This window comes from Tricharina praecox (genome assembly GCF_024521635.1).
Source record: "Tricharina praecox strain CBS 144465 chromosome Unknown BZA05scaffold_30, whole genome shotgun sequence".
Classification (NCBI taxonomy): Eukaryota; Fungi; Ascomycota; class Pezizomycetes; order Pezizales; family Pyronemataceae; genus Tricharina; species Tricharina praecox.
This window is the reverse complement of record NW_026250432.1, coordinates 378,749-400,245: the sequence shown is the minus strand read 5'-3', so window position 1 is coordinate 400,245 and position 21,497 is coordinate 378,749. Positions and strand designations below refer to the sequence as shown.

Genomic DNA, 21,497 nt, shown 5'->3' with positions numbered 1-21,497 from the left:
TAACCAAGTACAAGTTCATTGACTACGGACACACTGCCAATGCCACCGTTGCAAGGTGGAACACCACGGCATAGCCGGCCATTGCGCTCCCTTCAATCCCGCCTCCCCCTCTCCCCATCGCCACAATCCACCACACCTCACATGTACGAAGGTTCCGGAGGATAGCTGATATCTTGAATCTTCTGGACTTGATCCTAAATCGCCAATACCTTGTGCGTTAGCATCTGTCAATACTCTGTGCGCACACTCTCACTCGCACTCGCCCGTCCTTTGGCACTGTTCTTACCTTCGACAATGGGGATGGGATATTCAGCTCGAACATTCCGTTGATGGCCTAAAGATTGTCAGCTAACAAACAACTTCGCCCGCCCACCTGCCCGCCTGCGCGCCCAGTACGTAGTAGGCGGAGCTGAAACATAAACTGGTTATGAAAACACTTAGTATGTACTCACCCGCGGAACCGTAATGCCTGGCCCAAATATCACCTCCAACTGCGCTTTCAACACGCTGACCTTGATGTACGTAGCTTTCAACGTCTGCTGGATCATGGTTTCCGTGTGGCCGGGCAGTGTCGACGGGTGTGTATGTGTGGGTGTGGGTGTGTTCGTATTCCACAAAGTACGAGCGAGTCGCAGTGGTGGTGATGGTGAGAATTAGAACAGAAGGAATTCGAAGTGCTGCCCCCCAATTTCTCTTCCCGTGGGCTATATATTCCGTGATACACTGTGAGCTGCTGGGTTTCTCTACGATCAGGGCGAAGGCCTCCCACGGACTCGCAGCTCTGAATGTGCGTGCGCAGAATCATGAGTTGGACTCCGGGCTGGACAATTAGAAAACGGAGTGTGCTTCCAAAGTCGGCGAAGCTGAGTGGATGGCTCAGAAGAATTATCGATGCTTCTAAAGGCACAAGCACAAGCACATGCACAAGCACAAGCACAATGCGAACTGCAGTATCTAGGTAACTGCCTATTGGACCCCGCTTTCGTGCGTCAAGGGTAGTTATCACCAAGCCGGCCATTCAACGGTCCTTAAAGACAACAAAGCAAATAATAAAAAAACAAAACAACGAACAGGCGACACATACTCTATGTATGAACGGACTGCAATCGCGACGGGAACTAATAGCTAGTGCACCAAGGCGGGCAGGCAGGCAGTGCCGCAGATCAAGAATCACGCCGTACACACATACATACTTACCTAGGTACCATCCGACGGGGCACGAATGAGACTACATACACGTCTCAAGTGGAGCTCTCGTGAAATGTGAGTGGCAATACGAGGGCTCTAGGGCTTCGCAGCCAACCGATGGGGTGACTTCGGACTTCCAACCAACCAACCAAACGGAGCCCAAACGAAACAATTCTCGAGCATCGCATCGCGAACATGTGCACAAGACTGAGCTGTCTTCTGGCTCCTGTACGGATCGGAAACTAGGTAGGAAACCGCGGTAGAGGAAAATTAATAGGTAAATGGTTGAAGCAGTGTCGCTGACCAGTGGTTATGTTTCAGAAAGCACTCTACTGATGTTCCATCCGCTGCAGACCTTGGCCCTCGAGCGCTGAGCACAATGCGGCAATCCAGTCTCTTAGCCCGATCGATTGAAGAATACGAGTGAGTGAGTGAGTGAGCGATGATGAGGATAATGATTCACTTGTGGGGGGGAGTTCGTGTCCCACGCCTCAGGTCTTCAACTTCAACGTCAAAGCGCCACAACGGAATCAATCACTCGTTGCGACAGTGCTCTGCCAATCTACCCGGCACCCAGCAGGCCCGCTTTCCTGACGGTCGGTGGCGGTGATCGTGCGGTGGGCGGGGAACTGGGCTCGCGCGAACATTGTGTGGGATCGCGTATGGTAAGTACCAGGTCAAAAGTTTTTGCTCACCCGGGTATGTACAACTAGACAATTACACCCACAAATCTCAACAACCACACTTTAGAAAGTGCTAATAATTGGCATACATCATGAATACATAGGTAGGTACCTATCTAGGTATGTAGGTATATATTAATAAAGCTTTAATGAGATTTCCAGCCCGCTAGGCTGATTATTTTATGCGAAGCAGGGTGGCTGAGCGGATTTCTCTTTCACCAAGACAGGTCATTTCCAGCCATGGATACAGCAACCGTATGATAGTATAAAAATATTTGGGCCATTAAAAGGTCTCCCAGACTAGGTCGAGAACTTTAATTGAAATCGGCAAATAACTCTAAGGGTCCGTTTGGATGCACTCACTTTTTAGTTCCAGTTTTAGAGCCAAATTAAGTTCCCCGCCGGGACACCGAATACGTTCAGTTTCAGTTTCCGGAAAACCTTGAGGTGAACAGGGTATTTGGTAGTTCTCAGTATGCTCTGCCATAGGTCTGAATAATAGGCTTCACCAGAACTTTAATAGTAGACACATTGTAGCCCCACTTTTTGTCTTCCCCCTAAAGGGAGTCCATGGTTGAAGTTAAAATGCGGTACTGGGCGGTGGCGAAGAAAAATCGCCGAAGCGGCACAGTTTCAGTTTTCGCTAAAACTGAGGCCATCCAAACGGGACCTAACTCGTTGTGGTTGAGTAATACCATATGGGAGAAAAGTAGGTAGGCGTTGACACTGGTTGTCACGCAATAATTTTGTATGAGGGCCCCATACAAAATCTGAAATCACTTTCCAACCCGTCCACAACACCATACAGTGCGCCACCATTCCGAAGCAAAAGCCATCAGACTTCTTATAGGTAGGTGATAGTTCTTGCAGTTTCAAAGCTTCTATGAAACACCTGATTTTTTCCCGCCAAGTGAAGGGTGGGTTTTGGTTACGTGAAAATGGGTATTTTGGTGTAAAATGGCCTCTGGGCAAAAACGTTTGGCCTAGGTAGAGTAGTACTTAGATACAGACCTTGCGTGGAGAGAACACCCGTGTACATACTTCGAATCAATGCCGCACAATACGGTACTAGTAGAATGCCCCCCCGACCATTGTCGGGGTTCCCCATTATCTTCGGTTGACGTGTACGGTATACTATACACTACGATGCATGTTTCGCAGCTTGCAGACTTGCAGCTTGCAGCTCTCCAAGGAGGTGGTTCGCTGTTGCGTACGAGCTAGCGAGTCGACGGTTGACACAAAGTTCATCCACCGAACATGGTGAATACTCACGCTCGAACGTAGTCGACAATTGTGCGGCAGCTGGGAGTGTGGGTATTGTATTCTCTATCTACATACAGTAGCAAAAAGTAGGGTGCGATTGATACGGGGTGAATACCGCGGTCATTTGAATACCGAAGAACTACCAGGTTTTTACTTAACCAAAACTACGGGTCAAGGCCCGTTTGGATGGCCTCAGTTTTCAGTTCCAGTTTTAGAGCGAAATTCAGTTCCCCGCCGGGACACCGAATACTGTACAGTTTCAGTTTCCGGAGAACTGTGAGATGAACAGAGTGTTTGGCAATTTTCAGTATACTCAGCCATGAGTCTGAATAATAGGTTTCGCCAGAACTTTAATATGTAGTGGACACATTGTAGTCCCGCTTTTTTCTCTTCCCGTAAAGGGAGTCCATGGTTGAAGTTAAAATTCGATACTGAGTGGCGGCAAAGAAATGACCTCTCGAGGTTAGCACCAGTTTCGTCGCTGGAGCCGCACAGTTTCAGTTTTTTTTTAAAAAAAGTTTTTGTGCCATGCAAACGGGGTCTCAGTTTTGTTTGCTCATTTTCTCGAAAAACTGACAGTTTTCGCTAAAACTGAGGCCATCCAAACGGGCCCTTAGTAAAAACCTGGTAGTTCTTCGGTATTAAAATGACCGCGGTATTTTTTAGGTAGTAATCGCACCCCACTTTTTGCTACTGTAGGTACATACTTCATCTTTACTAGCTAAGGAGAGCCATCATCTGGCATTCCCGCCATAGTGCCTATATACCGATTATCTCAACCTAGATTGAATCGAGCCCGTGAGCGAGCGAGGCCATTCTACTTAGGCCGCCAGCCGCTCCTTATTGGGCCACAGGTATTTTCGTACCCACTCCGGAGGTGTGAGGCCTCTGAGGAATCCCAACAGCCCGCCGTTTCTAACCTATCACTGAGTGAGCCAACGGAGAACTCTGGAGAGATTTGGGATAGGTCGAGGTAGGTATACCTTTACGTAAGTCACCACCCTCGGCTGTCCCATGTGCTTGTCCTTTGTTTTCGCCTGGTCGTCTTTTTGTTCCGCGAGAGGACGATTACCTCTACCCTGATTGTTTTCTTCACTCGGCCAGCCTTCCGGGGGCTCGTGCTCGATCACGAGTGCGAAGCCGAGTAGCTTCTGCAGCATGTTGTATTCTTCGCTCTTCAACAACGGTTCCGGGACCACGAAGTCCTGGACTTTGACCTCGGTGATCTGGGTGACCTCGCTCCGTGGCGTGACGTTGGCGGTGCGCATTGTGTCGTCGGGACTGGCAGTGTTGGCGCGCACCCCATTGTCTCCCGAAACGGGGGGTGGCGGCTTTTCCAGCGGCCAGAGAAGCACGCCCCACAGGATTCCGAGGCCCATCGTGCCGAGCCCGACTACGGGCTGCAACCACATCCGCAGCGGCGCGTCCTTGTCTTGCTGGCTCGGGATCATGGTGATAACCATCACGGCGATGTTCACGAGCACTACCACGCCCGTCAAAAATCTCCACATCCAGATGCGCGTGTCTATCTTGACTGTGTACAACAGAGCTCCGGCAATGATGGCTAGGGCGCCGGGTTTCAGTGAGCGTTGAGGTCACGGTATATATGTATGTGCAACTCACCGACGATCAGAGCACGCGCATAGACGTAAACCGGCATGCCGATGGAGGAGCTGGAGGCCTTATAGTGCGGCGTAGCGACTGCGACGATCGCGGCAGTGCATGTGATCCAGTGCACCAGGTAACCACCGGAGCTGGTCTTGGGCTCGAATTTCGACCTGCGCTGGAGGATCTTCCAGAAGGGAACCAGCTTCTGTTCCCCGATTATCTGGCAGACTTTCGTTCCGAATCAATCAGTCTCATTCGGGGGAGTTTTTGCAGCCGGTGGCTGGGACGCTCGAATGCACCTACCACGGGCGTACACATAGGTGCTCGCGATTATGTTTCCGACCGGTGAGAGCGAGACGAGGAACGCCGCCGTGGATGTGGCCCATGGCTTTTCGGTTATCTGTCCCGTGTTTAGCTGGCTGGCCCCGCCACTACTGTGCTCGATATACCCACTGCGGCCAATCCTTCACCACCCACGAGCGTCTCGAACGGTAAAACCACCATCTGGGAGTAGCAGGGCTGTGGTCAGCGGCGTCCATCTTCCTCGCGCGAGTTTGCTCTGTGTACTGGTACATACCACTGCTACGTTGACCATCATGTACAACATCGTGACGGCCACGATCGCAGAGATGCCGCCGATCCTGAGCATCTTCTTGCACGAGCGGTCTTCGGCGAGCTCGCCCAAGACCTGTGGCTGGGTTAGACGATGTTTCATCCCCCCCATCTCTTCAAAGAAGGTTTGCGTACATAGAAGGGGATCTCCCATCCCTGGTAACTGAACATGACCACGAAGAAGCCGGAAATGAATTTTGATCCGTTGAATGGTTGCGACCATGTGACCCCCTCGTGGCGGTGAGCGTATCCCACTATGGACAACCCAAAGAGCAATCCAACTTTATACACAGCAAACAGTCTATTCATGCGGATGGCTAGCCATTTGTTTCGGTAGAGGATGAGCGTCACCGCCGTAACGACAGCCACGGCGACTCCCTTGACCGCGTGCTGGTCGAGCTGGTACGGGTCCTTGATGTGCGGATTGAAGGATATGAGGATATGCTTCGCGAATCCGAACGCGTTTGGGTATGCAGTCCCGATAAGGATCATGGAGAACGAGAATGCCAGAGGGGGCAGGTATCGAAGCCGCTTGATCCGTTTCGAACGGAATATCCGGTCGAGCTATGAACTCGGAAGTCAATATGGTACACACGTCCACTAGCAGTCATGATGCAACAAGCATACGTATAGTAGCTCCCCGCCGTTGTAATGCCACGCGGCGCCGTACTCAACGTACACGCAGAAGCTTAACGATCGTCAGAAAGCCGAGTGATATATACGGGAGAGGCCCAGAGGCGGGGGTGAGGGCCGAGCAGGCAAACCAACCACATGAGAGAAAACAGCCCTCCAGCGAACCACACCCAGAGGGCCAGGTGCTGATTTCCACAGAACCATAGTACGAGCGGAGGGTTGGTGAAAATTCCGACACCGATCATGCGATTGATCATGAAGCTCCCAACGTCGAATGGTGTTAATTTCGGGTCCTCGATGTCCTCAAGAGAATCGTTCGTGCCGTGTTTGTTTATCCCTGATTCGATTGGGTCTTGCCACCGCGGTCCTGGAGGCAGCGGCCCAGTTTCAAGGTCTCCTCTCCTAGGCTGCTGAGCGGCTTCGTCGGACATCTTGGTCAAACTGTGAAGAGTTGCGGGCCAGGAACACGGGCGAGGAGTCGGAGGTAGTCGATGAAAAATAAAATAGGATCGGTATGAAGGAAAAATCGGATCCAGAGCACAGAGATGGGATAGAAGGCTCGAAGGATATGAGAAACAATAACACGGAGCCCCCTCTTAACATACTGTTTTCCGCATTTTAAGACCCTCTCCCGCCTCCCACTTCTCCCCCTCCGCTCCAAGACCTGTGTGGCGAGAAACGATGCGCCCATTGGCCCTGGGCCTGAAGGTACTCACTCCTTCCCTCCTTGAACATCGAGTTCGCGGGCCGCAGACACTGACTACGGTGACACCTGAGAATAGCGCAGACATGTAGAGAATGAAGAGTACTCGAGACTTGCTTACCCAATGATAGGCGCCAAGATGCTGAAGTGAGACATGTCTCCATGCGCACCTGCCACCATGCATAGCAAGACGAACGCAGATATTCATGTTCGCTACATACGGACTGGGCCCTTCGGGATCAGAACAGGGTTCTGGGTGATAGATAACTAAACTGAACCACCGCGATTTGAAAGTTGGTTGACAGCGGGGCGGGGCCGACTGTGCTCCCACACCCTCCATTCCCAAGCAAGGGAATACCGAGCCTATAAACGCTGCAATAGGTGCAAACAATAATCGTCCTGTAATCGCTTCCAGCCCGCAGACGCGGGACACCATGTCCTAGTACGCAACCCTTTCGGTAGCGCCGCCCGATTGGATCCCGTCCCCGGTTTCGGGTCGCTGATAGGTACCGAAGTAAGTAATAGTAGATAGGTTGGTGGAGTAGTTGCCGGTATGTACAGCACGGGCGGGAAGAACTATAAAATACCTGGAACTTTATCTCTAGAGACGTCTGAGGGGCCCGGCAGTCTACGAGTTACCGTAGGTACTCTAGAGTAACTAGCACGCACGTACATCTAACAACCCCGCCTGGATATCATGATGGATACCTACAAGTTGTTCGTCGTCATTGAACAATGAGATTTAGGAATGTACTACTACCGGTATCTACTTCAAAAGAGTTAGTGTGGACAGACCGCTGCGTGCAGTGTGCTTATCATAGGTCCGCTCCCACACACCTTGGGGTTTCACTTTCCGTATTTTTGCACTGCTTCTTGGCCGGACGCCACTTTCTTGATTTCAGAAACCTCCATCATGCTCCTTCTAAAACCTCCCCACCTAGGGGAAGACATGTGTAAGCACGGAAACAACGGTCGGAGCAGTTATGGTGAAACGTACGGTAGCTCTGGCCCTGGGGCTGTTGACGGGATTGGATCGATCCCAGTTACCGGTACCTACTTAGTCAGTCACACTGCGTGAGCTGTGATTCGGAAATCTCAATGATCCGACGAGTGATATGATATATCCGTGGCTGCTTGGAACGCTCAGAATCTCAGATCATCAGAGCGAGACAGCGAACACCAAAAAAACAGCATGTTTTCGAGTCGAGGAAATGCTTCGATATTTTCATGACACGTAGATACGAGTTAGATGTAGTTGCTAAGAGTAAATGCAGTTAAATTAGCTTGGATTGCATTCCTTCTCGTCGGGTAGATATGAGAAGTGGATGCACTAGGTGTGCGCAACCAAGCCGGTCGGTGACGGACGTATCCGTGGAAGAAAATGGTGTCACATCTGCGCATACGCTGACTACTATGAATCGTGATGAATTACTAGGTACTCTATTAATTCCTGCGCTGATCACAGGCCTACGAGCTTCGCTACTAGGGTACTTCGAGTATGTATTAGCACTAATGCAGGGGTGAGTACCCTATCTTCGGTCTCAGATTGTCACTCCGGCTTACCGGTAAACAGGTCTCCAGTGTGCGATCTCGGGCATGTATGAGGGGAACGCTTGTGTAGCTGTGTTTTCCGTATGTACTGAGCAGAGGGGCGGCAAATTATGAGCCACTTGGTTACCTAATTTTCGCAAAGCCACGCAGCCGTAAACAACTGCGAGCCTCGTCACATCGTGGCAATCAACCATCGTACGCTGTGGTTCGTCGTGGCGCACTGAACAATATCCTGATTGATGTATGGAATGGACTCCGACGAGAACACAAATCTCAAGGAGTCAGGACTGGGCTATCGGTGACCGGTCTACCCCAAGATCAAATTCCTCTCCAAGGTTGCCCAGGCTCCCGTCGCCGCCCACTATGTGACCGCCAAAATCCGGTGGGCGGTGAATGGGGTGCGGGTGAGGCGGGGGCAGATTGAGATGGTCGGCATTACAGCCGCGTGACACTCTCTGAGCGCACGCAGCGATGTGTGATTCTTCAAAGGCGATGTCGACTAAGCAGAGGTGCAAACCTGGAAAGCCAAGCCGCCGCACCGTCAAGCAACACAGATAAGCTTTGATCACCTGTAGATATGGGTTGTAGCCACCACATAGCGCCACTGTGGCTACACGTCACGTGCCGGATTCCTGGGCAGACACGTGCTGATAGCTGTCTTTGCGTAGACCTGAATACCGTAGTTGTGAGTGAAGAGGGTAAGAGGGGATCTCCATAACCTTGTCGCAGCCTCCGTACTCACTTATGACTCTACACGGGATGTACCGAGAAGTGTAGCCTGACGCCACTGACTACACACAAACGTAACGATGCATGTGGTCACTGCGGAGTACCGTGTGTTCGTGCGCAGCGCATGGAAGTCTAAGCTGAGATTGGTGCAACTGTCTGCCCTGGTGAGCTATCTACTCTACGGTTGGCCGGCAAGCCCCCCCCCCCCCCCCCCCACCAGGGGACTGCGAACGACCGATACCACTAGAACCGATCGATGCGTGGGCTTCCACCACCGGCCATTCGAGTGCTACATACCTACTCGGACTCGAGGCTGAATGGTCCATCGGAAAGTCGGTGAAACCTAGCGCACCTACCTTATGTCATACGCCCAAAGGCCCAGCGTACAGATGGACCATCACCTCGCTACTATCACGTTTGCCCACCGCGACCAAACGACTCCTCGACGATATACCTTTACCCCCCATGATCAACAACCGTCTTCGGAGCTACAGCCGGATGAGATCCACGAGAAACGCGCTTTCTGACCTCGAAAACACTCTGCTGCTTTCAGCTCAGGCTCCGGATCCCGCGACCCCCGCCTCCTCCACGATACGTATCGATACGGCGCTCAAGTGAAATCTTCGAATACTACCTACACCACAATCGTCATTGACACAATCACCACCGCAGTCTTGTCAAGTTCCGAATGAGCCGTACCTACCATGTCCGACACCAAGGCAGATACTAGACATTCGGACATGCTACTAGCGCTACCATCTTAGTCTACCCGAATACCAGCGAATCCCTCCAATAGCGCGACCCACTGTCGTTCGACACCACTCAAAGAGGAGCTTGATTTCACTAGATTAGCAAAGTTGAAGAAGGTAGGGCATGTCGATTCGGCGTCCGAATATGAGCCAGTGTTCTTTCCACTCGACGCAATCCAGGGCGTCTTGAGCAGAAAGCAGGTTGAATCCACTCTGGGATGTCCTTGTGCCTGGTGCGATAAGCATGAAAGGTACATCCTCCAAAGGAGATACGAGAGACGGGCCACTTACCTCGAGTTTATAATGTCCGATGCCTTGAGATTGTTTGCTCTACTCGTCTATGTCGGTTTGCCAGCCCTCATCGGAGCCTTTGTAGGTCGCGGCGACGCGCTCCTGGACGAAAGACTGGATATGGAGCGCCTGAAGGATACCTATCTCAAGGAGATCGAGGCTGGATTCGGATTACCTCCCGCAGCAGTCGATAATCTTCTCGAAGTATTCTTGGGGCGTCGACATCAGTTCGCGCCACCCATCTTCAAAGGTCGGTGGTTTAACCATTGGGATTCGAAGAGGGCTCTCCCGTTCATCAACACTCAATTTATCGGAGAAGGCGGCTACGGCACAGTTTATTCCTTCCAGATCTATCGAGGATATGAGCACCCCCAGTTCGGGGATTCGGTAAGCAAATCATGCACCCGAATATATATAGTACTCCACTGTAGTTCTAACAGAAGTGAAAATAAAGAAAAAATATGCGATGAAGGAAGTCAACTTGCCTACCGGACCTATAGTATCCTTGAATGAAGAGGCGACTAATATAACCAAGATCCGGGATGAACTTGGAAACGAGAAACATATCATCAAGGTGTTGAAGATATTCCGCCGCGGGGACAAAATACACTTCATATTTCCATTGGCGCCTGGAAATCTGCTCGATTTCATGCGCAAAAGCCATGGAAGCATCAGCCCAATACCTCTGACTCGATATGCCAGAACACTATATGGGACAAGGCCGTTGGCATGCCGAAGGCTTTGGCCAAATTTCATCGACCACCGAGCATGACCAGTTGGAGAGGGTATCACGCAGACATAAAACGTATTTCACAACCCATACATTTCCATTCCAGAGCCCTGGCTGATATGTGTCTTCTTGATATCCACAGCTACGAATATCCTGGTGTTTTCTGACGGGACCCTCGTGATAGCCGATTTCGGCCAGGCGTTGATCGCGCAGGAGAGAAGTTCCGAAAAGACACGAAGGATTCCTCAAAGACCTGGAGAACAAGCGTACCGCCCCGTTGGAAACTCCAACGAGAGCCATATGGGCCCGGAGTACGACGACTGGGCCATGGCCTGTGTTTTGCTTGAGATCCTTGTGTTCACCGCTTTCGGTCCGGAAGGGATTCAGCAGCTTTACGAATCACGAAAATAGCCACAGTACCAAACCGATTACTACTATCAGGTTAACCGCGATGGTGAGCCCATCTTTCATCCTGAAGTTGTGCGACTATTGCGTAAAATACTACGGTCAGCCCGACTGTGGAATAATGGGTTCGCTGAGGCTGTTCTGGAAACTTTGAGATCCATGCTGAGGATCGAACGCCACTCACGTATGGATTCCGCCAGAGCATCGGAGAGACTAGAGAAAGATCTTATCTATTAGAGAGATCGAGCCCGTGAAGGTCTTCAGACAAGTGCCAGCTCCAATGCCAGTTTAATGCCAACCCACGAATCGTATGTCATCCAGCTGTTTACGGCACAAGATATTTCTGATTGAAAATTCCAGAAACTCTCGCTACGACATAGTAGGCTCGCGAATTGTCATGAGCAGCGATATCATCGTCACATCCGACCGCAGACTCCACATTGACACCGGTAAAAGTCTATCGATCTCCGGACTGCAAAATGGTGCCTTGGGCGTGGGGACTAAGGAAAGCCCACATTTTCGTCGCCATACTTTCGATGAAGACGAGGCCGTATCGATCGCAGCGTCGTTTAGAGATTCTCCAAAGAGCTCCCCACCAGATGACTACCGCGACAGATCCTCAACTCCTTCAACTGCAGCCAGCGACATCTTCCGCGGCAAGAGGGACGTCACACCGGACACGTCAGTCGGCCCGCCTTCGAGTACAATAGCCACTGCCATCCGATCAACCCAATTTGTATCCGCCGAGTATCCAGCCCAACCATCCACCAGTAGGTGTGCCGCATCGCGCCAGGACACGTCTCTGTATCGTTCAACTCCGGCTAGGGCATATTACTCCGAGATAGACGAATCCTTTTTACCATGTCCCGAACCTACCCCCTCCGAGCACTCCAAGCGACTGTCCATCGACGGTTATGCTGCATCACTGCGTGAAAGGGATTCACGCCCCTTGGCGTCTCACCTCGCCGCAACCGGGTCCGCTGTGCACTCGGATACCCATTCTATCGCAGATATCCGTAACGATATCGGCTCACGTGCAAGTGGATCTTCGCTTCCTCAATCCCTGAGTAGCGGCATTCCGGAAGTCCTAGCACCATTAAATGAGCCGCCCGCCGATCCAAGGGGGACATATCTGAGTCCTGGTGAGATCTATTGGTCTCTAGATTCGAGCGACTTTCAACACGGGGGCAATGTGTTTATTGTGCCGGATGGAGATGGAGTTTCGCTGAAGGTACAAGCGCATGATAACGAGAGACAATACAGCGAAACACCCTGTAAGTTTTCGGTGGTCGATACAAGTTCGAATTTTCTAATAACTACTCCTTAGCTGTTTTAACAAACTCGGTTATGATTCCAGCTTATGCATTCATGCCCGGCAGAGGCGAGGAAAATCCGGAATACAGTATACAAATCCCCATGATTTCTCTTCGCCTTCCAACTAGAGACGGTTAGTCCAGCCTACGCCTCGCGGTCTCCCCCAGAACATGCTGACCGACCCAGATGCACACGAGCTCCAGCAGTTCTTGACAGAACAAAAAATACACCTCAGGTTAGTAACTAATGCGGAGGTGCACGCCAACGTCTCGGAGCCCACATCGCTGATGGGAACAGCTTGCGAGCCGAAGTTGCGCTCGAAAAGAAGCGAAGCTTGGGACGAAAAGTGACGGGCAAAGAACCCAAGCTTGTGTGGAAGCAATATCTGGTCCAGCTATGGACTGAACTTGGCACACCAATTCCCAGTCGCGAAAAGTGGCAGGGCCAGGGCAATGCTCCGCCCAAGTTCGTTAGCTGGCTGGTCCTGTTCGATGCCAAAGGCGACCATTCATCGTTTATTTCTATTCCTTGTGAGTGTTTACTCAGTTTAACCCCCTCCGCGAAACCAGTAGTACGATGGAGCTTGCTAACCCGAACACCCCGCCGAAGTGGTACACTGGGACAACCAACTCCTGACGAAAGAGGACGTGCCCACCCGCTGCATCACGATTACCCGCACGGGAAACGCCAACATCAACTGCTACACGTTCACGAGCACCGCGGAAAAGAGGTTTCCTGGTATTCCGTTGAAGAAGGAAACGTTCCTGGAGTGCGAATCGCAAGATAAACTGCAGAAGTACGTGGCTATCCATTTGAGGTTCGGCAGGAAATCGGCGAGAGACGATTTTAGGAGGTTTAAAGAATGCTACAAGGTTAGGAAGAAAGCGAGGGGGGTGGAAAGTATATAGGAAAGTATTTACTAGGAATGGCTGGTGACCGGTTGGGTGGTGATGTACTGAATGGAGTATATAAAGGCGTCAAATGTTTCTGTTGGATTCGTTTGGAGACGGTATATATACAAAGAGGGGGGTAGAATGTACAGCATCGTGCTCTCAGTAGCAAGATGATGTGGATATGTAGAATAGATGGAAGCAGCATAAGACTACCTAGGTAGGTAGATGGACACGTTTCTTGGAAATAGAGTGCAGGTATTCACTCCCTATGGGGTGCAGCAGGGCGCAGAGGGCTAGTGCCCGTTCTGGGTATCCTCCTCCAGCTTATATTCGCGTTCCCGACGTTGACTGTTCTACCTCTGAACAAGTCTCTCTCGCCTGCGAATGCGTAAGTACGCTGTCTCTTCCATTCTGGGCACTTGTTCTACCAAGTATTCTAATTAGACGAGCGGCGATTTTCAAGTTTTTATTTTTATTCTATTTTTTATGCGCCGTTGTCCCGCCATCGAAGAACCGTACTTGCCATCTCCCTCACCCTCCGATTGACTATTGTACACATTATAGTCTCCCTCCCACTTCTATACACATCATACCATCTCCCTCCGGCATCGCTGACTACACGATACCTTCGCCCTCGCACTTCTATACCTATCATACCACTTCCCTCCGATACCGCCGACTGTACCATATAGTCGCCCTCCCATTTCCACTTCCCCTTCTCCCTTATCCCCCCCGCTCTCCCGCTGCTGTTCTGTATCCGTCGAAACTACCTGCCGATGCTCCCAGCACTTCCAGTACCCCAGCGTCACTCCCAACAACAGCAGTGTCAGTATCAGGAATATCCACATCTCGTTTGCGAGGTGGAGACCGCCGCCGGGGGTGCTGCTTATGTACTTCATCGAAAGGATCGTCTGTATGTCGCATGAGCTGTGTGTACTTAAAAGGAGGGCGGGGAGGGGGTTGCGTACTGCGACGAATGTAGCTGGAAGGAACACAAGCGCCAGGAGCGTTATATTCTTCATCGTCCTGCTGTCGCGTTGTCCTTTCTGCGACAGGACCAGCATTGATTCGCTCTCGTGGCGGGCGCTCTGCATGGCCGTGAAGTCTAGGATTGTACGAAACTGGATGACAGATCAGTTTCTTGAGCGGAGTGGGAGTGAGAATTAAGCAGTGGGCATGGATGATGGCATACCATCGTGGACGCACCATCGATGCGTTTCATGAGGTGCTCAGCGCGCTGCCCGGCGACTGCGGTTTCCGACAGGTATCGGGAGAAGAGATTTGCGATCTTGAGGTTTGCGCCGGCGGGAGAGGGACACGCGGTGAGTGCGCGCTCCGGCGCGGATATTGTCTGCAGAAGGCTCTGCAGCTCTTGGAATACGCCGAGGTTCAGCCGGAGCACGTGCTCGAGGTGCAGGACTTTGTCTTTGAGAATTTGCAGGTTCTGGATGTCCGCGAAGGCGACGTGGTCGTCGTCGCTCGGACCGGTGAGTGATTTGTCGTGCTGTTGTAATGGTTAGAGCTTGTATACGGGGTATGAGGCCGACCAGGGGTGGTTACAGTCTTGTCGAACTTGTCTTCGAGGTGGTTGACATATTCCCGCCAGCGACAGGACATGGCATACGCCACCGCCACGTGGAAATCCATCCAGCCCATCCCTTGCGGATCGCTCTTTTGCGCCTGTAGCCAGTGCATCTGGAACGTGGTGGACGGATTCACCAGCACGAACGTGTGTGCGTCGTTCTGTGCGTCGTAGCCGTGGTAGACGGCCATCTGCCGTACGGAGTAGATGTCCACTTGCTGCTTGGGCAGCTTATTATTCTGCTCGACGTGTTTTGCGAGGTAGCAGAGACCTGCAGCAACACCGCGTCAGCCTCGTCTCTAGCAATCGCAGGGAAGGTGCGCTTTTTACTTACGGAAAGAACCCGACGCCTCCTTCTGGAAGATCGGACGCACAGCGTACGTCTCGTCGACGGGCGATGTCTTCGCGCCGAATGCCCGGATCAGGTCCGAGAACTCGCCGAAAACTCCCAGTCCCTGCAGCAGCGTGCGGAGACTGGCTTCCGAGACCATTAGCTCGCCCCACGAGAACCGCTGCGGGATGATGCTGTCGCGGCTGTTAGGTCATTGTTCACAGCAGCTTGGTGGTTGCCAACTTGGCAGCCGGGTGGACGTACATGATGCGGGTTCCTGCGAAGGCGGAGAATTTCTAACGCAGCAGAACTTGTCAGCTAATCGCAGCCGGTCAGGCCCGGGACTGATGCAAACATACCTGCACGTATTCCTCGATCGCGGGTAGCGATTGTAGTGTCTCCTCTGAAAATGTGTGTAAGCACGTAGAAAGGCTAGAGAATACGCGTGGATGATTGTCACTCACTATACCCGCCGTCGCAGTGTATTGCGCGCACTGAATCGGTATATGAGAAGAGCCGAGCAGCACTATCGGCAAGCCGGGAGTCGGACTCGACGGCATTGTGGCGGTAGGGGTTGGCTGTAAATGATGACATGGTATTCGATTAGTATGTATGGAAATGGCGATGGATGAATGACTCGAGAAGGTTCTGAGGCTATTCGATTGGTGTGTATGGATATAGGGATGGATGAATGGCTCGAGAAGGTGCTGAGGCTATTCTGTGGAGATTCAAAAGAATCTATCAGTTAACCATCCATCAGGACGGAAGCTGCTGATATGGCATATTCACCTCCGGGCATGGCCGATAATATGAGAGTAGAGAACAGGCTTTCCTCCCCTTTCCATTCCGCCAGTGCCCCCATAGCACCATTGCGCCCCGTATGTACATCCTTACGCCACCGCCCCTGCCCACTTTGCCTTACATAATTGCGACTGTGGATCTCTTTGACAGTTTGACTGGTCCTGCTTTCCAAGGCATTGCGTGTTAATCACCTAATTACCAAGTACTTTACGCCCGCGAGTCGGCCTTTAGACTCCAGAGTAGCACTCCACTCCCGTCGGTCAGCCACCCAGGAACGTTCAACGCAACACTTCTATTTATAGCCTGGAAACGGTCAGGCATGCCAGGCGCATGCCGTACTCTACCGCGTGCTGCGGTAGAGTATGTAACTCCACAGCCGGGGCTGAAATTACACGCTCACAGTGACCGCTCACCCTCGGCCGCGAGCAGGTTCCTGGCGCAAACAGCATCGATCTGCAGATGCTCCTCTAGAGTAACTACCTAGCACACTGATCTGGACATATTTCGCCTTCAAGGTTTGCTTGGTCATCGCGATTACGTCCCGGGGGGCGGGGGCGTGTTCTGTGAGTTATGTGTTCTTTCGGTATGATAGGTGCTGATGGAGAAGAAGGGAAGAATGATATCCAAGCCTAATCCCCGGCTACGGTATACCCACTACTCTATATAATCCTCGGAATCACCGGTTTTGGGGTATCCCCATGCGAAGTTGGGAGTGCGCACACGAAAGAATGTGCATCCACCAATTATGTCATCCTCGAGGGAGCAGGTTATGCCTCGCGCGCCGTGTCCCATCGACACGTTCTCCGTGGCTCATCAACTTGTATTTTGTTTGCACAGGGGCGCTTTGGACGGCGATCAGGCGTGCGCAGTCGACCCGTGCAGACAAATACCCCCCTGTGCACGAATATTGCAAGATTCGGCACCCTATCGTACCGTCAGCTCGGCGATCGCGAATATGAGACGAGACGGAGCTTGGCCCTCACTAACATGTGGGTAGGAATTTTGAAATACCTTACTGGTGCCGTGCGGCATGCGCACTGCGCACAGCACAGCCTGACTGACTGACGTCAATCCATGCCTTTATTCTTCTTGGCTTTTCTTTTACACATAGCTGGCAGTATGTGGGGCCAGGGTGAATGTAGCTGATCAAACTCTCGAGTAGAGTACCGTACCTTTACCAGCCACTGCCTATTGACCAGATGTCTGCCAGCGAGATCTCAGAAGAGGCTGAGTTAGCCTCCACTGGAACTGTCTGATGTCCGTTCGCTTCCAAGTTGGAAGATGCGCTTAATAGGTACCACACATGCAAGAGACATTGTTCTGGACAGAGCGCTGCGCACTGCGGCCAACGAGCGCCTGAACGCAAGGATAATTCACAGTACCCTCGTAGGTCCCGAAACTGAAACGCTAGTGAGTGTTGGTGACCACTGACTTTGTTTTCGGGAGGGGAAAGGTCGGATCCAGCTAGCCGCCCATCTGCATGGCCGCGCCTTCAGGTTTCAGCAGGCCAATTTGTGTAGCTCTTGGGGCTTCAGCCACACACCTACCACCGAGGAGGAGCGATACATAGTGGGAGCGAACCAATGGTCTTGCTGGCCTTCCGGTACGCACTCCATGAGCCTGCCAGAAGCACGGTCATGCACTTTTCACGGAGGGACCGCTCGGTGTCCACGTCAGTCACAAAAAGCAATTACGGCTGAGTATGGGACGGGATGGGATGTCAGGCTGTCAGTCCGGATTCCTCAGGTTCAGGATTTCATCAGGTTAAGGATTTCATCAGGTTGGTATTATTCCATACTGCACTCTGCAGCCCGTCTGGAGTCTGGACCGAGTGAGGACTTTGCTCTCTACACCTATGTATCTTGAATTGTAGACAACGAGGATATACAAAAACCCCTGAATCAGGCTGTAGGCAGAGAATTAGTCAATTGACACGGTCAGCCCCACTTCTCGCTAAGCATACACTGAAGTGTCTATCCTCACGTTTCGACATGCATGCGAAATGGCTAGCTATGCGTAAATATTCACTTGTTATAACTTATAAGTTCAATCCTTCTCCTCCGCCGCTTTTCGTCCAACCGTATTGTTTATTACTCCCGTGACTGCTGCCTTCACCGATCTTTTCTACTTTGCCCGCCCTATTGGCCCGGCATGTCTTTACTTTTGTCTCCTGACAATATATCGGCGGAAACCCCGCCACAACCAGTTTACTCCGGAGCACAGCCCAGTCAGCAAGCTTCGGTGGCACCCACCACTGCGAGCGAGCGTGGGTCCGAACCGAACATTCCAACCTGATATCTCACACGGTTCGACGTGGCGAGCCTCATGATCAACCGCATGATAGGCGTCGGGATCTTCACCAACCCTCCAGCCGTACTTTGGTTCTGCGGGAACCAGCATTTGGCTCTGTGGGTGTGGTTTGCTGGCGGACTCTTTTCCCTTTTGTGGTTGGTTCGCCCGCCCCCCTCCCGTCACCCCTGTACATAATCATTACTCCTCACTCGGCATTTCTGACGACCGTGCTGGTTTAGTTTCTGTGTTTACGTTGAGTACGGAACGACGTGGCCATATAATGGAGGAGATATACTATATGTACGGTGACTCTGCCGACATCTACCTACCTATTCCATTCCGTTCCGACCGGTGGAAGACCGTACTGACGTCGCTATAACTGCGCTCGCAGATCGATCAAGTATCAAAGTGAGCGCGGCGATCGTCGTCACCGGGTTGACATTCATCCTCTACCGATGCAAGTGGCTCGCGCTCCGCCTTAATCGCTTATTTGCCGTGTACAAAGTCGTGCTGGTGTTTTTTGGGTCTATCGTGGGTTATGGCTACAGCGATAGTGGAATCACGTGGAACCATCATCACAACGGCTGGAGAGTCGCCTCCGGATTCTTCTCGGTTGTGTACGCGTACCAGGGTTGGGAGATTCCCTTTTATGTATGTACGCTCTCCCGAGGGAGTCCCGAGGGAGGAGGAGGAGGGAGGCGATCTCGGAGTCTAATCGTACCATGTACTAACTACTACTCATAGGTCCTGGGCGAGCTCAGAGGTCATTCATCCAAGAACATCGTCAGAGAGGGCGGATTCGTTGCGATCGCGACCGTCACGGCGTTATACATGATGGCCAACATAGCACTGGTATTTACGTGCCTCCAACGGATCACTAATCCTATGCTCACCACGCGTTGCTTCCAGATGGTAGTTCTACCCTATCAGGCCCTGGTTGATGGTGAAGGAGTAGGCGCGGTATGTACGTCGATCCAAGGCAGAAACGGTCAGTCCGCTGATCCGGACAGATGATCACCAACCTCCAAGCGGCGGCAGCGGTAACGTTTCTCATCTCGCTCTCACCGGTTGGGAACATGCTCGCGAGCATATATGCGTACGGCTGTGGTTAGTGTGTTTCCCTTATGCTTTGACATTGTCCCATCATCCAACCGGAGCTCCACACGACTGACTGGTAGTACCACACGACTGACTGGTAGTATGGAAGTTGGCAAAATGATTGGTGACCAGAAACTGTTTCCGTTCTGGCAGATCCTCGCGCACCAGTCGAAGTTCAGCGATCGCACCAACTCCGGTGCCTACCTGGTGCACTGGATCGCATGCATCACCTCGATCGTCGCCGTTGCCACTCCGCACTACAAACAATTCACGTTCTCGATCGGGTTGACGATCTACAACTATGGGCGTACTTTCATCATCGGTGGGACCACCCAGTGCCGCGACTCGCACTGCAGTGCACTACGCTGACATGCATGCATAATCGCAGTGATTCTCGCCGTGGCGCTGCCGTGGGGCGTGTTCGAGAAGGAGTGGGGTCGTTCGCGATGGCTGTGGTGGCTTGCGGCAATCCTTATATCCTCGGTGAACATCGGCGTACTGATCATCAACTCGTACCCGATTCCGCGCGACGACAACCCGTCAGGCAAGACATGGGCTCGCCCGGCAGTCGCATTCGGCCTGATGGGCCTCGGAACCCTGTGGGGACTATGTCTATGGCCGTCGGAGAAGTCGCAAAAGCCCTCGGACAGCGAAGCGCAATCGGAGAATGACGCCGACGTTGTTGGTGCCGCGGACGCAGCCGCGCCGAGGGCTGCGGAGCACGCTGCCATTCCTTTGACCGGAGATGATTGCAATTTCGTGCAGAAAACTCTCGGCGTAGCACTACAGATCAGGGGCTGCAACAATTCGGGCGAGCACTGTGGACAGACGAGAATGGCAACGTACATACAGGTATGATACTACCCATTTGTATCATTGTATCTGGCATCCCACCCAAGATTTTTCACTCACATCGTGGCAGGTCGGCGAAGGTGGTCTGTTGAGATACCTCCGGGAGCTCAACTTTCTGCAGTGGCTGTCGGGTCTGCTGGGAGGGCCAAGGGGAGCGCAGCCGCCGCCGCCCCTCCGCCGCGGAGAATGCGCAGATACCGATGGAGCCACTCCCCCAAGGCCTGGCACCAGCCAGCCCATGATAAGCACCAGCTAAGGGGAAGATAGCGGGCGAGGACGAGTGTAGGATTATTGCGCCTGCGGGCCCGGAACTGGAAATATAATATATAGTTGGCATACACGGCGCATTGGGCAAGATGAATAGAAGGCTCCAGTGAAGAACTGGTCGTGCCGCAGCGGACTAGATACGAGGAATATTGCTATGTATGCCCACTTCGTTGCTTATGTGTTCTCTGAGTTGAACATTTGATGTTTGGGCATGGATAGGTATGGGGCTGTTCTTTCGCATAGGACTTCTGGGAGTACTTGGTTACTGTAGTTACTAGTAGTTCCATTTGGTGCAGACATTTACTAGAGTACCTACCGATTCTTTGTAGCATGCTGAAGTGAGACGAGTGACTCATAGTGACCCATGTGATCCAGCCTCTCACAGGCTACTAGGTAGTAGTGGCGCACAACCCCGGCTTCGACGAAAGTGGCGCGAATGTTCACCTCCTCACTGCTACTTCACATAGATACCTAGGTGCCTAGTAAGTACCCAGGGCCGACTCTCGAGACTCAACTACACCCAGAACCTATCTCTGAAGACTAAAATCCGGAGATCTCGCACATTGAAATTTGTAAGCAGCCCTCCGAAGACCGAACACTAAACACCCGGGGGGCCTCCCACCTATCGCCTTTGTGCTTTAGGTTGGTATGTACTTCGCTTCGTTCCATCGCCTGAATCTAGATGTCAGATCCTGGTACTTCCCGGCGATAGGAGAGGGGCTGTGCCGGGCATTTCTTGAGATTCGCAGCCAGCGCGGGCTGGACTCGTTGGGCGTGGTAACTAAGTGGCTAACCCGCATACATATCCACGTGTAGCACACCATCGTCTCTCCGGATAAACTGCCGACAAGGCTGAGGGCGGTGTATCCATCGTTGGTGAACCACTAGCAGTATCCTCGTATGAGATAAGTCATACCTAGCG

General features: G+C 52.2%; 5 protein-coding genes across 5 annotated transcripts; 3 read left to right on the top strand and 2 right to left on the bottom strand.

Annotated features, from left to right (window-relative positions):
- Positions 1 to 3,892: 3,892 nt before the first annotated feature.
- BZA05DRAFT_438958 (amino acid permease-domain-containing protein) lies at positions 3,893 to 6,594 on the bottom strand. Its single transcript, XM_051486521.1, has 9 exons — positions 6,123 to 6,594; positions 5,982 to 6,042; positions 5,490 to 5,918; positions 5,320 to 5,430; positions 5,196 to 5,246; positions 5,046 to 5,142; positions 4,758 to 4,970; positions 4,118 to 4,698; positions 3,893 to 4,054 (listed from the first exon to the last, which is right to left on the bottom strand). The coding sequence occupies exons 1-9, from the start codon at positions 6,416 to 6,418 to the stop codon at positions 3,956 to 3,958; spliced, it is 1,938 nt and encodes a 645-aa protein (XP_051335982.1). The 5' UTR covers positions 6,419 to 6,594; the 3' UTR covers positions 3,893 to 3,955.
- Positions 6,595 to 9,760: 3,166 nt separating this feature from the next.
- Positions 9,761 to 11,143, top strand: BZA05DRAFT_174319 (uncharacterized protein). Its single transcript, XM_051479232.1, has 3 exons — positions 9,761 to 10,397; positions 10,465 to 10,815; positions 10,883 to 11,143. Exons 1-2 carry the CDS (start codon positions 10,023 to 10,025, stop codon positions 10,780 to 10,782), a joined length of 693 nt encoding a protein of 230 aa, XP_051335981.1. The 5' UTR covers positions 9,761 to 10,022; the 3' UTR covers positions 10,783 to 10,815; positions 10,883 to 11,143.
- Positions 11,144 to 11,436: 293 nt separating this feature from the next.
- On the top strand, positions 11,437 to 13,367 carry BZA05DRAFT_448416 (uncharacterized protein; the record flags this gene model as incomplete). The annotated part of the gene is made up of 6 exons (XM_051487248.1): positions 11,437 to 11,453; positions 11,506 to 12,419; positions 12,473 to 12,592; positions 12,646 to 12,694; positions 12,757 to 12,989; positions 13,069 to 13,367. The coding sequence occupies 6 exons, from the start codon at positions 11,437 to 11,439 to the stop codon at positions 13,365 to 13,367; spliced, it is 1,632 nt and encodes a 543-aa protein (XP_051335980.1).
- Positions 13,368 to 13,809: 442 nt separating this feature from the next.
- Positions 13,810 to 16,139, bottom strand: BZA05DRAFT_409775 (uncharacterized protein). Its single transcript, XM_051484828.1, has 7 exons — positions 15,730 to 16,139; positions 15,625 to 15,668; positions 15,530 to 15,561; positions 15,269 to 15,459; positions 14,913 to 15,205; positions 14,545 to 14,856; positions 13,810 to 14,473 (listed from the first exon to the last, which is right to left on the bottom strand). Exons 1-7 carry the CDS (start codon positions 15,857 to 15,859, stop codon positions 13,940 to 13,942), a joined length of 1,536 nt encoding a protein of 511 aa, XP_051335979.1. The 5' UTR covers positions 15,860 to 16,139; the 3' UTR covers positions 13,810 to 13,939.
- Positions 16,140 to 18,769: 2,630 nt separating this feature from the next.
- On the top strand, positions 18,770 to 20,646 carry BZA05DRAFT_174247 (uncharacterized protein). Its single transcript, XM_051479231.1, has 7 exons — positions 18,770 to 19,013; positions 19,103 to 19,210; positions 19,268 to 19,318; positions 19,369 to 19,465; positions 19,566 to 19,778; positions 19,845 to 20,308; positions 20,379 to 20,646. The coding sequence occupies exons 1-7, from the start codon at positions 18,897 to 18,899 to the stop codon at positions 20,562 to 20,564; spliced, it is 1,236 nt and encodes a 411-aa protein (XP_051335978.1). The 5' UTR covers positions 18,770 to 18,896; the 3' UTR covers positions 20,565 to 20,646.
- The last annotated feature ends 851 nt before the right edge of the window (positions 20,647 to 21,497 follow it).

What these genes read in the sequence shown, in the direction of transcription:
- BZA05DRAFT_409775 (XM_051484828.1), bottom strand. Translation starts at nt 15,859, where the DNA reads ATGTCATCATTTACAGCCAACCCCTACCGCCACAATGCCGTCGAGTCC. An exon ending in ACACTGCGACGGCGGGTATA is followed by an intron (nt 15,669 to 15,729) that starts GTGAGTGACAAT and finishes ACACATTTTCAG; the next exon opens with AGGAGACACTACAATCGCTA. An exon ending in TTCGCAGGAACCCGCATCAT is followed by an intron (nt 15,460 to 15,529) that starts GTACGTCCACCC and finishes CAGCCGCGACAG; the next exon opens with CATCATCCCGCAGCGGTTCT.
- BZA05DRAFT_174319 (XM_051479232.1), top strand. Translation starts at nt 10,023, where the DNA reads ATGTCCGATGCCTTGAGATTGTTTGCTCTACTCGTCTATGTCGGTTTG. An exon ending in ACCCCCAGTTCGGGGATTCG is followed by an intron (nt 10,398 to 10,464) that starts GTAAGCAAATCA and finishes GTGAAAATAAAG; the next exon opens with AAAAAATATGCGATGAAGGA.
- BZA05DRAFT_438958 (XM_051486521.1), bottom strand. Translation starts at nt 6,418, where the DNA reads ATGTCCGACGAAGCCGCTCAGCAGCCTAGGAGAGGAGACCTTGAAACT. An exon ending in ACGGCGGGGAGCTACTATAC is followed by an intron (nt 5,919 to 5,981) that starts GTATGCTTGTTG and finishes CCGAGTTCATAG; the next exon opens with CTCGACCGGATATTCCGTTC. An exon ending in GTGGTGAAGGATTGGCCGCA is followed by an intron (nt 5,143 to 5,195) that starts GTGGGTATATCG and finishes AACACGGGACAG; the next exon opens with ATAACCGAAAAGCCATGGGC.
- BZA05DRAFT_174247 (XM_051479231.1), top strand. Translation starts at nt 18,897, where the DNA reads ATGGCTACAGCGATAGTGGAATCACGTGGAACCATCATCACAACGGCT. An exon ending in TGATGGCCAACATAGCACTG is followed by an intron (nt 19,211 to 19,267) that starts GTATTTACGTGC and finishes CGTTGCTTCCAG; the next exon opens with ATGGTAGTTCTACCCTATCA. An exon ending in GAATGGCAACGTACATACAG is followed by an intron (nt 20,309 to 20,378) that starts GTATGATACTAC and finishes ACATCGTGGCAG; the next exon opens with GTCGGCGAAGGTGGTCTGTT.